We start from the raw sequence: 15,362 nt of genomic DNA, 5'->3' as shown, positions 1-15,362 counted from the left end.
TCTCGAGAGGCCAGATGCAACGCCAGCCAGCTTTCTTACTGACCCGTGTGCTCCCAGGTTGCAGCCAGAGTGCCAGGAGGAGGACGACGGTGGCGGGCGGATGCGCTGGTTGTCATCCTGCATCTGCAAGCGGATGGGCCTCCGCAGACCCCAGGAGATGTTCAGCAAGCCCTCCACAATGAATTCCCCTTCTTCCTGCAGGACAGAGAGAGAGAGAGAGAGCGCGTACAAAGGGGCACGCCTGTGAGCGGCCAGGAGACACGCCTGCTCAAAGGGTCCTCTGTCCCAGTGGTCCCCAGGCCTGAGTCTCCACATGGGAGGTGTGTTCGCATGACTCCCAGCAAGGTAGGAGATGCCGCCGGCCTGGGAAGGAGAGCCCGGCAGGCTCCTGATTTTCAGTCCTGTGCTTGCACAGTAGGAGGCATGGAGACTGTTAAGAGGGCTGGCTGGGGAGGAGAGCTGGCCTCAGGGTAGGGAGGATGAACTTTGCTAAGCAGGGTCTGCCCTGGTCTGCATTTGAATGGGAGAGTCCATGTGAGAGCAGTGTCAGATATCCCCCTTATGGGGCCACTCTGGGAAGAGCGTCTACATGCTTGCATGCAGAAGGCTCCAAGTTCCCTCCCTGTCTGCATCTCCAGGTAGGGCTGAGAGAGACTCCTGCCTGCAACCTTGGAGAAGCCACTGCCAGTCTGTGTAGACCAGGGCTGCTCAACATTGGCCCCCGCCCAGCAGTTTTTGGACTACAACTCCCATAATCCCCAGCCCCAATAGCCAAGGATTGTGGGAGTTGTAGGCCAACAGCTGCAGGAGGGAACGAGTTCTGGTGTCGACAGTTCTGAGCTAGACGGACCAATGGCCTGACTCTATATTAGGCAGCTCCCTATGGCCCTGTGAGAGTGTGTGAGGTGGCAGCTGGGGAAGACAGACGTATCCTACCCATATTCCACCCTGAGCATTTTCTTGAGGCAGGAGGAAATGCTGCCCTACCCAGCTTCTGCCGCCACCACACACACCTAGGGATGTGCACGAACTGGTCCGGAGGCCATTCTAAAGGCCCCCGAACCGGTTCAAAAGCGGCGCCAGCTTGAAGGTTCAGCGCTGGGGAAGGCTGCCTCTTTAAGGGCGGGGGAGGGTGCACTTACCCCTCCTGCCGCTTTCCCCCCGCCAGCACTCTATTTTTTTGCGAAATCCATGGGCCGGTAGCATACCTCCCTGCCGCACCTTCCCCCGTTCTTGGCTGGAAGTATTGCCTGTGCGTGCGCCCGTTGCATGTGCCCACTGTGCATGGGCGACATGAACGGTGGGTGTACGCACATGCGCCGGGCACATGCACCGGTGATACTTCCAGCCAAGAACGGGGGAAGGGGATAAGTGCACCCTCCCGAAATCCATGGATTTCGCAAAAAACAGAGTGCCGGCCGGGGGGGGGCGGCGGGGGGATGTGCACCCTCCCCCACCCTTAAAGTGGCACACACACACACACACTGGCGTCGAACTGCACCTCTGCGGTTCCGTGCACATCACCACACCCCCCCCATCACTCTCCCCCCTCGTTTCCCCAAACCAGCTCTCCTGCCCTGCCAGCAATTGGATGAACAAGCCTATCGACTACAATGCCCATCATCTGCAGCCACAGGGGCCTTCCGCGAGCACCGCAGGGATTGTTGATTCAGCAGCTACTTTTACCCAATTTCCGCAGCTCATTTTGAACTCCTTACATGGAAGGTTTACCAAACCACATCCCCCTCAGACACTCTGGAGAAGCCACACGCACACAAACCCCCTGGCAACTGCAGCATCTACTGCTTGCTGCATCTATTCAGTTTCCAGACAATCACAGTTTAAAAAAACAAAAACACAAAACACACACATTTGTAGGCCTCATGGGCTACATTTTTGAAAATGTGAGGGCAATTCTCACCAAAACATCTCTCAAAAATCTGAGGAGTGGAGAAATGAGAATTGAGAGTCAACCTTCAAGGTCCTGTACAGTACCTTGTTGAGAACTTGCAGAAACAAAAGTATGCAAAATAGAAAGAAATGCAGAGTAAATTCTACAGAATATACAAAACGTCTGCATAGCTGCTCTTTTTGCATCCTTTAAAGGTCACAGGATTCCTTTAAAAAAAAACACACACAGGAGGGTTTGATGGACAGGGTGCCAATTTGAGTTCTTCTTCCTATTTCTTAGAAATCAAGCTCGCCCTCCTCTGCTAATCTCCCAGGCAGTTCTGGAGAGACCATTTCTCTCTTCTTACCTCTCTGTGCCGGAGCTGTAAATTCTGACCTTCATAGTACAGGTTGTAGGTCTTCAGATGTAACAGCAGGACGTTTCTGGAAGGATGAAAATGGAACATGAAGGAGTAAGAAGGGGGCACTGGGGAAGGGGGGGGGGATCGTGCTAGAGCATGGGTCCCCAGCCTTGTGTCCCCAGATGTAGCTGGACTACAATTCCCATCATCCCCAGCCGCAATGGTTGTAGTCCAACATCATCTGGGGGGCATAAGGCTGGAGAGCCGGCTCTAGAGCATCTTTCTCCATCCAAGATCCGTCTCCGCTCCCCCTGCACAAAGCACAGGCTTAATGACCCAGGAGATTACCATAAATATATTAACAGCTGCAAAGACGGAAGAATCTGTCCGGGAGACGACATGCATCGATGCACCAGGGACCAACTTACTTTGAAATGCATTTGTCTTGTCCGCAAGGAACCAGGGAGGTCTCACTGATGTAGTCCATCCTCAGGAGAGTCATTCATTAGGAAGAGCAGCCTATGTTCAAAATACAAAGAAAAGCGGTTTGAAAGGATGGCCTTTCCCCTGCTTGGATAACTGAAAGGAGCATCCCGATTCAGAGGCGATTTGATGCATTGGCAATTTGCAGACTTCAGATGGATTTTGGAGATAGATAGATAGATAGATAGATAGATAGATAGATAGATAGATAGATAGATATAAAAATCATCAAAAGGGGCAGGAAGATCTTTAGGAGACAGCCCTGATCAGCAACTTATTTTCCTAGAGGGCCAACTCTGAGCCCCTTCACCTCCTAAAGTTCTGTGTACTGCAGACTCCCCCCCCCCACTCTTTGTCCTCCAGGTGAGTAACTAGGGGAGACCAAGAAGCACATCTCATGAGCCTGGCTTTGTGAGGGGTGTGGGGCTCCAGCTGCCAAGCCCCAGGTTATAAAAAGTATGCCAAAAGCAACTCTACGGAAGAGAAGAAAATCCACAGAATGTGGTACCGGAGGCAGAATTCACCCGGGCATCTTTCATCTTCCATTCTCAAAAAAACAACAAAAGAAAAGTTGCTAGTCCTCATGATTGCAGCATGTAAGCAATGACTCATCTGGATTTCAGAGGTGAAGCCATAAGCCTTCGACTGATCTGTCATTTCCAAATTGTGATAAGAGTCAAAAGGAAGTGAACAGTTTGGAAAATTATTTGGATTGCTTTTTTCTGCTTTCAGCTTTGGGAAAAGGGTACATAAACATTTTAAACAATAACAAAGAATGACAATGCATTCAAGTGGGCTTAATTCTCGTAATCTACACTGGTTGTAGAAGCCAGGCTTCCTTGGTACAAAATTTGGACTGCCTGGTCATGAAATTCTATTATTTTATTTTTTACATTTTATATCCCGCTCTTCCTCCAAGGAGCCCAGAGTGGTGTACTACACACTTAAGTTTCTCCTCACAACAACCCTGTGAATTAGGTTAGTAAAAAAACACACACACACACACACACACACAGAACACACCTACAAACTGTGCCAAAAAAAGCTGGGTTCCACAATCTACATGGATTATCAAAATCAAGCACAATTCCCATCATTTTGCACAAATTATTCTGATTTTGCTAGTCACGGAGCAAGGCAAGGGGATATATAGGAGCCTGAAGCCCTATTCTGCTCACCGGAAGCCTTATCTCAGCCCCCACTCTTTAGTCCCTGCCTCTGAAACTATGGCAGGCTTTGCCCACATACTTCCAAGCATACCACTGCAGCCATAAGGACTACAAACTTGACCTCTTTTAAAAGAAAATTGAAACATGAGATTCTCGAATGTTGAATTCCATGCCAAACACGGTACACAGTTTCCATGCTCTCTTGTTATTGCAGCATACACAGAGTCCTGGGTTTAATCTCTTGCAGTAATCCTCTGTTTTGGCCTTCAGAGCCCAACAGGTGTTCAAAGAGAGAGGCCAGCTATTTTCCAAAACACAAAAGCTTTACATGCAGGACACAAAACATCCAAAGGCAGGAAGCTCCGAAGCTTAAGAGCTCCACTCCATCCGCAATGCATTGTTCTCCAAGAAGAAAGGCAAGGGGAGAGAAACCAAACAGAACAGAAGCAAGGAGCAAGTGCTAATAATATCATGGCCTACCAGCAGAACAGCTGTCTAAACTCTGCATTTCCTGACTCCTTTTCCCCCTTAAGCTTGGTTTCATAACCACCCCTACAATGCAGCTGCAACTTATGCCGTTACCTCCTGCATGGCTTCCATGCAGTCCAAGGTGGGTGTCCCCAGTATGGTCCACATGGGTTAGGGTTACGTATGGTCCACACGGATGCATGGATATGCACACCACGTATGGTCCACATGGATATGCACAGATGCATGGTCCACACGGATGCACCGTGGATCCACAGAGATGCCATTACGTATGGTCCACACAGATGCTACGTATGCATGTATGGTCCACACGGAGCACAATCATCACTGTGCTCTTGTGCAGCTCTCATTCGCTTCCGTGAGGGTTGCACAAGAGAACTTCCCAAATGGACTGCACCCCGTGTAGGCTTGTAGGGGCAGGTAACATTTTGAGAAGTGCCCAGTGAAGCAGTATGGGATCAGAGAGGCACACCCCAGGACAGCCCTTGCAGTGGCTCTGTGACTTGTCTGTAAACCCCCAAAAGCCTATAGATGGGCTGCACTTCTGTGATGTCACAGAATGTTCATCAATATTCCAACGGCTGACCAGGAAGAATCACAGAGTCAGACACGGAATGCTGAAAAGCCAGGATGTTTGGATACTAGTTCTGATGTAAATCTTCTGTTATCTGCTTCAAATGATTTAATAACTCTAAATGTTGCCAAGTTCTGTTCAATGGCAAGTGAAGTACATGAAAAGATGGTTGCCTCATTAGAATAGTAAACTCTATAGTAGGGTTATGCATGTAGGTAGGTCATGTTTAATGTCCTCGCCCCCTAGTTATGTTCCCCTAGTTATAGGCTGAGTAGCTCTGGAACATAGGAAGCTGCCTTATACTGAGTCAGACCCTTGGTCCTTCTAGCTCAGTATTGTCCACCCAGATTGGCAGCAGCTTCTCCAAGGTTGCAGGCAGGAATCTCTCCCAGGCCTATCTTGGAGATATCAAGGAGGGAACTTTGAATCTTCTGCATTCAAGCCTGCAGATGCTCTTCCCAGAGCAGCCCCATCCCCTAAGGGGAGTATCTTACAGTGCTCACATGTAGTCTCCCAGTCAAATGCAAGCCAAGGCAGACCCTGCTTAGCAAAGAGGGCAATTCATGCCTGCTACCACCAAACCAGCTCTCCTCCTAAGGCTCTGCTTAGGTATTATGTACTAGATTTAACTGGGGTCTAAATATATGCTTGAAAATGTGTACTTTGTATGTATGTTCCGGTTGATGACCAAAATAAAGATTCATTCCAAATCAGCACAGCTACGGCGAGAGAAGTTGAAGATCATTTTGGCTGGTGGAGGAGAAACACTTCCAAGAAGGTCTAGCAAAAGCAGGAACAGAGTCCCTCAAGGTGATTAGGGGAAAAAAGGGGGCCTGGAAGGTGTGGGGCTGCGGTTCCTTCTATTCACTTCTGCCTCCTTGGGACCCTGAAGGAGGCAGAAGCAAAGAAGGCAAACCTCAGATTTAAGAAGCAGTTAAGAACCAGAGTGACACAGCTAAAATCGGACGCCTTTGGCTTTGCTAATCTGGAAAATTAGGGAAGTGGAAATGAGAGAAGTCTAACCCTTTCTTCCAATAACCTCCTAGAGCTATTATTAGTACAGAGATGGGGAAAGAGGTCTACATGCCCTGTGTAGTGGTTAGAGTGCTGGACTAGGACCGGGAAGACCAGAGTTCAAATCCCCATTCAGCCATGACACCTGCTGGGTAACTCTGGGCCGGTCACTTCTCTCTCAGCCTAACCTACCTCACAGGGTTGTTGTGAGGAGAAACTCAAGTATGTAGTACGCCGCTCTGGGCTCCTTGGAGGAAGAACGGGATATAAAATGTAATCATCATCATCATCATCAATAACTACCCAGAGACATCCGTTTGGGGCGATATACAAATAAAGCAGAGTGGGGTCCAGCGTTGCCTGTAAGAGGGATTCCCAGATGTTGTTGACTACAATTCCCATATTCCCCAGCCAAAGGCCACTGCAGCTGGGGCTTATGGGGGTTGTAGTCAACAACAGCTGGGAATCCCTCTTACAGGGAACACTGGTGAGGTCGTCTGGCTTGTCCTCCTTGGACATGGGAGCAGAGCTGGTCTTGTGGTCGCAAGCATGACTTGTCCCGATAGCTAAGCAGGGTCTGCCCTGGCTGCATATGAATGGGAGACTTGATGTGTGAGCACTGCAAGATATTCCCCTCAGGGGATGAAGCCGCTCTGGGAAGAGCAGAAGGTTCCAAGTTCCCTCCCTGGCAGCATCTCCAAGATAGGGCTGATGAGAGAGACTCCTGCCTGCAGCCTTGGAGAAGCCGCTGCCAGTCTGTGAAGACAATACTGAGCTCGATAGACCAATGGTCTGACTCAGTATATGGCAGTTTCCTATGTTCCTATGACACCAAAACCTTTCGGCCAGGATTAGAATAGAGGCCTGCCTGGCCACATAAGCATCTGTTTCTCTTCTCCCACCCACCCATCACTAGAAGAAGCTCCAGGAAGGGTTGACATGCAAGAGTTAAGCACCCTCACCCAGAGGGTGAACCCCCCCCCCAGTTTCTTGAAAACTCCCCCCAGTTTTCAAATGATTACAATTGTGGGAGACCCAACTCATGGAACACCCCTGCCCTATTTGATGCGGCCCCAAGTTTGGCAGATCGGTGGGGTGGGAAGGAGAGCAGGAAGGCGAGGAGGCTGAACTCCACACATGGACATAAGGAAAGCAGCCAATCTTTGGCTGCAGGCCTCAGAGGCATTATAAATCAAAGCTATCTGCCAGATGGACAGGAGAGAACTTTTGCATTGGAGCATTTGCCCTCCCCAGGCCTTCACTCAGCACTGGTTAGCCAACACCCTGCAGATAAAGGGAGCCTTCTTGGCCACAGAAGGTGTCTCAAGGATCCAGGAATTCCACACTTCTGCATTCCATGGCAAGGGGAGGTTTGGGGTGTGCAAAAGTAGCCTGAGATCCTCGGACAGAATCCCTTAAACACCCACCTACCCCCAGGAAATGCAGCTCACACATTCTACCAGAAAGGCCTCCTTGACGAGAGTTCTCCTGCAATTCCCTTACTTCTCAGGAGAGGCAGCTCAGCTCTTCCAGATGTTCCAGCCAGCCTCCAGGAATGCCTTTGCAATAAAAAGACTTTGAGGAGCCACCTGGGCAGCTAGAAGGAAGCAGCAGAGCCAGCGCCATGTGGGCCAGGATCTCCCCCAAGATCACAACTTGGACCGAGCCAAGTTCAAAACAGACCGACTGCTCAGGAAGGGAAGGGTTCCTGGAGTCCTGCCTCCCGTTTCCAACTGCAGCAGCCACCTGGATGCTCATACGCAGGCCGTAATCGGGACGGAAACCTCCTATTTGTCCCCCAGAGAGGACAGAAAAGGCTGTGTTTTAGATCCTGTTTTAGTCTGTGGTCACTGCCTTAAAAATAAAAAATAAAAAATCACCTTTCATGTTCCAGATCCTTGCTTTTGGTTTCTGTTTATCACCCTGAATGTATTCTACACATAGGAGAGCAGGATATAAAAGAATACTGAACTGATTAGCTCATCCATGAAGCTCACACTAAACTGGGGCGACCTCAGGGCCAGCCAATAGGCTTGTCCACATGACACACACACACACACCCCGGCCGGCAAGGCAGGAGAAGCGTCCACCCTGGGTGGGAGAGAGTGGTGGTCGTGTGCCTGCAAACCTTAAGGAAAGAGGCAGCAGGGAGGACGGCTTTCCCTCCTACCTGGCTAAAAAGCTGGGGGTGGGATGTGGGTGAGGCACACCCGTCTTCCCCAGCTACCACCTCACACACCATCATTTCCCTTGCCTCCACCTTAACGTTTGCAAGCACATGGCTGAAAACTGGGAGTGCGGCCCCAGCTCTCCGACGCAGGCTGGGCGCTTCCCCTATCCGGCCAGCGGCTATGTCAACAAGCCTACTTGAAAGATCTCCTACTTTAGCCTACCTCCTAAGGACAGAAGAGGGATGGAGAACCTCCCACTCTACTGCCCTGAGCTTCTTGGTGGAAGGAAGGGTGGGCAGATGAGAGGAGAGCTGGTCTTGTGGTTACAAGCATGACTTGTCCCCTTAGCTAAGCAGGGTCCACCCTGGTTGCATATGAATGGGAGACTACATGTACAAGCACTGTAAGTTATTCCTCTCAGGGGATGGAGCCGCTCTGGGAAGAGCATCTCAGGTTTCAAGTTCCCTCCCTGGCGGCTTCTCCAAGACCGGGCTGAGAGAGACTCCTGCCTGCAACCTTGGTGCTGCCAGTCTCGCTGCTGCCAGTCTGTGAAGACAATACTGAGCTAGATGGACCAATGGTCTGACTCAGTATATGGCAGCTTCCTATGTTCCTAAAACTGGAGGCATGGGGGGGGCAAAAAGGAGGTGTCTGCAATGAAATAAACATGACATTTGGGGTGGAGCACAAGGTCACCATCTCTCAGATGAGCTACCATCACGGTTGTGGGCTGCAGCTGCCCCCTTGTGCCATGACTGAGCACCAAGCAAAGGGGTCATTTGTACCGCGGCATCAGACAGGAGCGTTGCAGAGCTTATTTGTCACCCTCTGGGATGGCTGTGCCCCCTTCCTAAGCAGTTACTCATCCCCATCTACACTGCACTGCCTTCCTTCACATTTGTCCTTGCTGAATTCCATTTGTCATCAACTCTCCTGTTTACCAAGACACAACACCATCCATCTCCCTGACAGGAGCAGCCCCAGTTACTCAGGGATGAGGGATGAAGGATAAATGAGTGGGGGGCAGGGGGGGAGAGACGACTGTGTTTGCACAGAGACGACTCGGCACACCTTGGCATCACAGTGTAAGAGACACACATCACACACACACAATTCCACAGCTTTGTGTAGTCACCCACCCAAAGGCAAAGCAGGGCAGATCCTGCTGAGCAAAGGGGGCAATTCCTGCTTGCTACTGCAAGACCAGCTCTCTTCCCCTGTAGACATTCTTTGCTGTGGTGGGGGGCCTAATTCAGGGGAGTAGAACTCTCGCTTTGCATGCTCAGAATCCAAAGGGCGATCTCCAGTTAGAAGACTCCAAGGGCAGAGCTGAGAAAGTGTCTCTTCCTGAAACCCTGGAAAGGCACTGCCAGCCACAGTAGCCAACTGAGCTAGATGGACCAGTGGCCTTGCACAGTATCAAGGAGCTTCAGATGTCAGCTTCAGATGTCCACAGTGATCACAGTAAAGCTGGAAGCATTGGTTGAAAACCCCAAATTCTTCACCAGGGAGCCCAGAACAAATTTTAGCTGGCGATAAATTTATGCCACTTTCCAAGATCTAGCCGGCTTTGCAATAGTTTTGGAAGCTTTGACATCTGATCCTGTGTAAAACAGGGGAAAGATGCATATCGAGTATCTGTAGGCTATACGTGGGCAGATAGTTTGAGAAAAAGGAGTCAATATGCCCTAATGCTTGATCATCCAAACCCAGCTCAGCCCTACGTCAACATTTCCCCGGATACAACCTACACATGTTCAAGCTTATCTCCATAACCACAGGGGTTGGCAACTAATTATTCAAAAACAAAACAAAGCACATCACAAAGATTCTCAGCAATGCCACGACCGGCACCAAATACCATCAGCGGATAAACCAGTTCGAGATGATGCAAGAGTCATTCCTTGTCCCTGAAGAAATCTAGGAATTATAGTTCAGAGAATCTGCAGCAAGCACCCATACCAAACTATAATTCCCAGTATTCTTGGGGGGCAGCCATGATGGTTTTATAGCAGCTTCGGTTTGCTGTACAGAGATGCATGAAGAGTCCACGGAATGGATGCAACTCAGATCTAGAAATGTGAAATTAATAACTGTTAAAGATCACGCAGGAGGATCTGAATGGAAGGTCTGGCAGCTGTAACCACACCACATCTTGCTTCCGATTCATATCAGCACTCTCAGGAGACAAGTGACCTCAAAAAGAGAAGGCATAATCCAAACTAAAAATAACACTAAGACCATTTCCCCAATCCCAGCAAACCCATCTGCTGTGCAGTCTGGCAGCTGCTGCACAGAGGAGACAGCAGTGAACCATCGCCTAATCAGAATCGGGTGTCTGTCGGTCCCGTCAGATCAGCGGTGCTGAGCTCTGCCGGTCAGCAGCAGTGCAAGGAAAGAAGGGCATCTCCTGGAGAGCAGTTGAAATGGTGCTAAGCACTGTTCTTGCTGTGCTCAGCACCAATAGTCACATCTACAAGAGCATCTTGGAGCCAGGCGAAGCGGGGTAAATTCTGTATCTTGGAGAAAGTCTGGGACATATATATGAACACAGGAAGCTGCCTTATGCCAAGTCAGACCATTGGTCCATCTAGCTCAGTACTGTTTACCCAGCTTGGCAGCGGCATCTTCAAGGTTACAGGCTAAAATTATGAAGAGCTGCTGCCAGTCAGTGTAGAACGTGCCCGAGGGACCAATCCTCTGGTTTGGTGGACAGCAGCTTCAAACACCACCTTTTATGGTGCTGTTTGGGGCAGGAACTCAGTGAGAGAGTCCCTGCTGTTTTTGCAGAAGGCCCCAGCTTCAGTCCTCTCCAGGTAGGGCCTACAGGTGATCCTCTGAAATCCTGCCAGGCTGGGCAACTAGTATTGGGGAGATGGACCGCTATCTGGATTTTATTTATTTTTAAGTTACTTATTGCTGAATTTATATACCGCCTTTCATTAAAAACAACCCCAAGGCAGTTTACAAAAGTTAAAAAAAAAACATACAATAAAAATGACAATTAAAATATTAAGCTAAAAATATAAAACAAATCTAATTCAAAAACTATAAAATGCAAGCATAAAACTATAAATGAGTAAAAACACATAGAAGCAGCAGTAGAAACAGTCATGTAAAAGCCTGGGTAAAAAGACAAAATTTAAGAAGCTTTCTAAAAACTTGTGATGGAGTCTGAGGAGCGAATGGCCACTGGGAGAACATTCCAAAGTCTGGGGGCAGCAACAGAGATAAGACAGTGCCACATGCTCGGATAACTTCATGCAGACATTTAAGTGAACGCACATAGATCTCTGCTCTGTATGTGCTCACCCATCCCGGAGATGTGGTGACAGCAAGCCGAAGGACGGCTCACAGCACCATGAACTCTTGACGAGTTTCAAGAGCTGGGAGCATGAGGTAAAAACAAGGTCAGAGGCGGGGAGCTTGATAATCAGTCAGGTCCCAGCTGGGTAGAACGGTTTCCTCACCGACCTTGTTCAGAAGTGGAGGATAAAATCTGGGTAGAGCACACTCGCTCCCCTTACCCAGTTGGGCTCGACAAAGATGGTCTTCCCCTTCTCAAGACCTGGCTTTTAGCGGGTGATCGCAGAATGGGTGCTCGCCCTGCTCCTGAAACGGCATACGACTCGGCTACTACCCACTTTACTGCTGTGTGGACTGTTCTCTAGTCTGGAAGTGCTACCTGGGAGGCCACATCCAATCCCAGAGAGTTCTGCCTTTGCAAATAAGACATAGATGTATATGAACAAAGTTCGATATAGTGAGATAACTAAGTAAGACAGCAATACAAAACAGTATTCATGAAATGCAACTAACAATCACAACAAACACAAGTCAAAACAATCACACAAACGAATTCTATTCGATATAGTCCCAAACATTCCTCCTCAACTGAGGTCTTCAAAGAGAGTCACGATCAAAAAGAAATTCCACACTTGCAATCCAATGTTTCAAAGACATTCTGCTGAAATACCGGTTTTGCAAATGGGTAATGTTTGTATTTCAGCTCGGAATAAAACGATGGGTTTACTCATCCCGGCCCCACATTTCCCAATGCCTTTTTTGTAAAAACGGTATCTGTATCCTTCTTCAGGCATTACCGCGTCTTTACTGTGAGCTTGAAATTGCATTTAAAAACTGACATAAAATGTGGATTTTTTTATTTTTTTACCCCAGATATAAATCGGGCTACACTCTAACGCACAATGAGAAACCCAAATCATGTGTCAACTGCTCCCTAATAGCTTGCAGGGACTTTGGGGGAAATCTGGCCAATATTAATTTATTTATCATTCATTTATTTTTTACATTTAGAGCCCACTCTTCCACCAAGGAGCCCACCCACACCCTGCGAAGGAAAAGCTCCAGGAAAAGCTCCGGGCGTCCTTTAGATAAGCAGAGGCAAAGCAGAGGGACCCTCCCCAACATCTCCCCCACCTCTTTGCCACAAGGGGAGCTTCCAAGTGCAAAGCTGTTTAACTCTGCCCTGGCCGCCTGAAGCCACTGCTGCTTAGATCCTGTTCAGCAGCTGGGTTTCCTCCCCCCACATCCCTGGTGAAGCAGCAACGGCAGGTCACTGCAGGAACGACCCCTGAAAACATCCCACTTTGCCCCAAGCGCATGGCTGCTTCTTTTAAAAAAAGAAAAAAGAAAGAAAGCAAATGTTACTTTCAAAAGCCGCAAGCAGCTTGGCTGTGGGGGAGCAGCAAGGGAATTCTGCAACTTCTACAAATTATATAGATCAATCATGTGCACATTTTCTCCTGTTCTGCATAATTTATGCTACAACTTTTGGTGCTATTTGCATAATTTATTCTGCTCCAGGGAGCCATGAGGAAAGCCAGAAGCAGAGAGACACATGGGCACTCAAACCCGCCCCCCTTCAACCACAAGAAATCTCAATCCGCCTGTGCACTTGCATAGCCATAAGGGCTAGAAACTTGACTTGTTAAAAAAAAAAGAGAAACAAGAAAGCAGAGATTCGCTGAATTAGTGCAACTTTCAGCTTTCATCCCCTGCGCTCCTTCATAAGCAATCTGCACACAGCCCAGACTTGTGAATGCCTTCTCACATTGGCTTATGGAGGGAAGGGTTAAGTCAGAAGGGGAAATGAAGGACACTTCAAAAATCCCTCCAAAAAGACAATGCACAAAAAATATTGCTCACTGACCTGTCCCAAAATACAGACATTAATAATTTGTGGCACTTGAAGTCTCTTCCAGTTCAGAGAAATTACCCTCTCTGGTTGCCTGGACCCAGCTTTCACTCGCCAGAGGTGCAGAGAGAACTAAGAGGTCATTTACAAGCTTGAATTTACGACTCTGGACCAAGCCCTTCCATTATACTAGCATGCATAACGAATCAGCTCCATTATTTGTTTTAGATCTCCCATTCCAAAGGTTAGGAAAGGAGCCTGCTTGCGAACAAAGATGCTTCTCTGGGCTCAAGGGACAATGCTTGGTGAAACATTATCAGGATTTCCCAGACACTGTTTAACCATTCCTCTATTGAAAGCCTCTTCTAGGCCTTGTAGTATGTAGTAATAATTAATTCTGCAAACACTGTTTAAATACCAGTGCTTTGCTTTTTTTTCTGCTACAGCTATTTCTGCCTTTTCTCCCATCACAGAATTCCAATCCGTGGGATTCTCAGGTGTTCTCCCATGCAGGAATTGCCCAGACCCAGACCTGCTTAGCTTCACCAAGGGGGCTGTGTCATATGCCTTCAGACCACCGTATTCTTACTTGGCCTAAGATTTCAGAAGTTGGCAAGAATAAATGAATGAATGGAAGTAATCAGAACAAAACAGATTTGTAGATGTGTGTCACTAATTTAGAATGACCCTTGCAGAGTTAGGAATACTTGTAAAAGGGTCTAGAGTTCTCTGGCAAGAAGAGAGTTTGCAGGCTGAAGATCCCAGATTCAATCCTTCTCGTCTTTCAGCTCAAAAAGGATTAAGCAGCCAGTGGTGAGAAAGTCTTTAGTTCTCGACTTCATATATGAAAGTACTTTCCACAACAGATAGAATGGTGAGATTAAGTATGAATGTAGTGCATAGCATCTTGATAATTAAAAAGAAGGCTGAGGATGTGATGGGTTTTTTGCCTCCTGCCCCAAATACACGCAGACAAAGTTTGCTTCGTAACAGGAGCTGGTAAGCTAACTCCTTGAACAAACTACAGGAATTTGGGTCCCCCCAAGCCCAAATACTAGGGAATTTTGTTCATTGTTTGTTTTCTTCTAAAGAATGCATGACCTGCTTTATCTTCCAAAAGAACTCAAATCAAGTTGCAGGAAAGAACATCAACTGGGAAAAACTAAGAAGGAAAAAACCCCAAACAAATACCAAAAACAGAGAGAGAGAACCACACAGCCCACTGCAAGGGTACGAGCAGGCTGGAAAGTTATTGCATAGAAGGGCAAAGATCCCTGTAGACATCTGCCGTGCAAGGAAGTGGAGCAGGACTTCAGATGCTGAATGGAGCACCCAAGAGTTACACCGGGGAGAAAACCATCTTTCCAGCACCCAGGATCCAAGTCAGCAGGCCTTGACAGATTGGATTTGTCTCTAGAAGCCAGCCCAAATGTAGGAGCCAGACTGCTTGCTGCTCCATGAGGGGGGAGGACTTACCTCTGGCCCCCACCACTGCCCCATAGCCCATGGGGGCAGCAGGCTCCCACCTGGCTTGCCTCTCTCTATCTCACTTGCTCACTCCTACTCCAGGTCACATCCATCCATCACCTGGCCCAGGTGTCACGCTTATATCCCCAGGCACCATGTCAGTGGGCCCCTGAGAATGGCCAAGCTCTGCATTAGGGCTTGATAGGCAAGACCCAAGATGAGCCCAGAGACAGTCAGGAAACCAGGGCAGGTGGAAGGCCATCAGAGCCATGCACTCTGACCGACGGTCCCAGTAAAAGCTAGCCAAAGGCACTCCAAGTCCCTTGCCCCGTGGGCAAACACTCAAGCTGCAGTCTGGCATCTAGGACAAGCCAGACACTCAACCCCAGACCAGCCAACTGCGCTGTTAACGGAGCACTTCTGTTTTATCTAGATTAGGTTTCCGCCTGTTGTTCCACACCCAGGCCTGCCTGACCACCAAGTAGGATTCTGGGGCTTTCTACGGTTTTCCTAGGATTAGAGGAAAACCAGAAAGAAAGAGCGAGAGCTGGGCACCGGATCGTGAGGATACCTCCACCCGAGTCC

At 48.6% G+C, this 15,362-nt stretch overlaps 1 protein-coding gene across 2 annotated transcripts in view; it reads right to left on the bottom strand.

Annotated features, from left to right (window-relative positions):
* RASSF2 (Ras association domain family member 2) overlaps positions 1-15,362 on the bottom strand; it is a 50,388-nt gene that overhangs the window by 30,413 nt on the left and 4,613 nt on the right. For both annotated transcript variants that reach the window (XM_053270038.1, XM_053270039.1), the window contains exons 2-4: positions 2,681-2,771; positions 2,259-2,334; positions 44-195 (exon numbers count right to left, since the gene is read on the bottom strand). In XM_053270038.1, coding sequence (XP_053126013.1) covers positions 44-195; positions 2,259-2,334; positions 2,681-2,754 — 302 coding nt within the window. In that variant the 5' untranslated portion in view covers positions 2,755-2,771. The remainder of the gene's footprint in view (positions 1-43; positions 196-2,258; positions 2,335-2,680; positions 2,772-15,362) is intronic.

Source organism: Hemicordylus capensis, chromosome 8 (assembly GCF_027244095.1).
Source record: "Hemicordylus capensis ecotype Gifberg chromosome 8, rHemCap1.1.pri, whole genome shotgun sequence".
Lineage (NCBI taxonomy): Eukaryota > Metazoa > Chordata > Lepidosauria > Squamata > Cordylidae > Hemicordylus > Hemicordylus capensis.
This window is presented reverse-complemented; position numbering and strand designations above follow the sequence as displayed.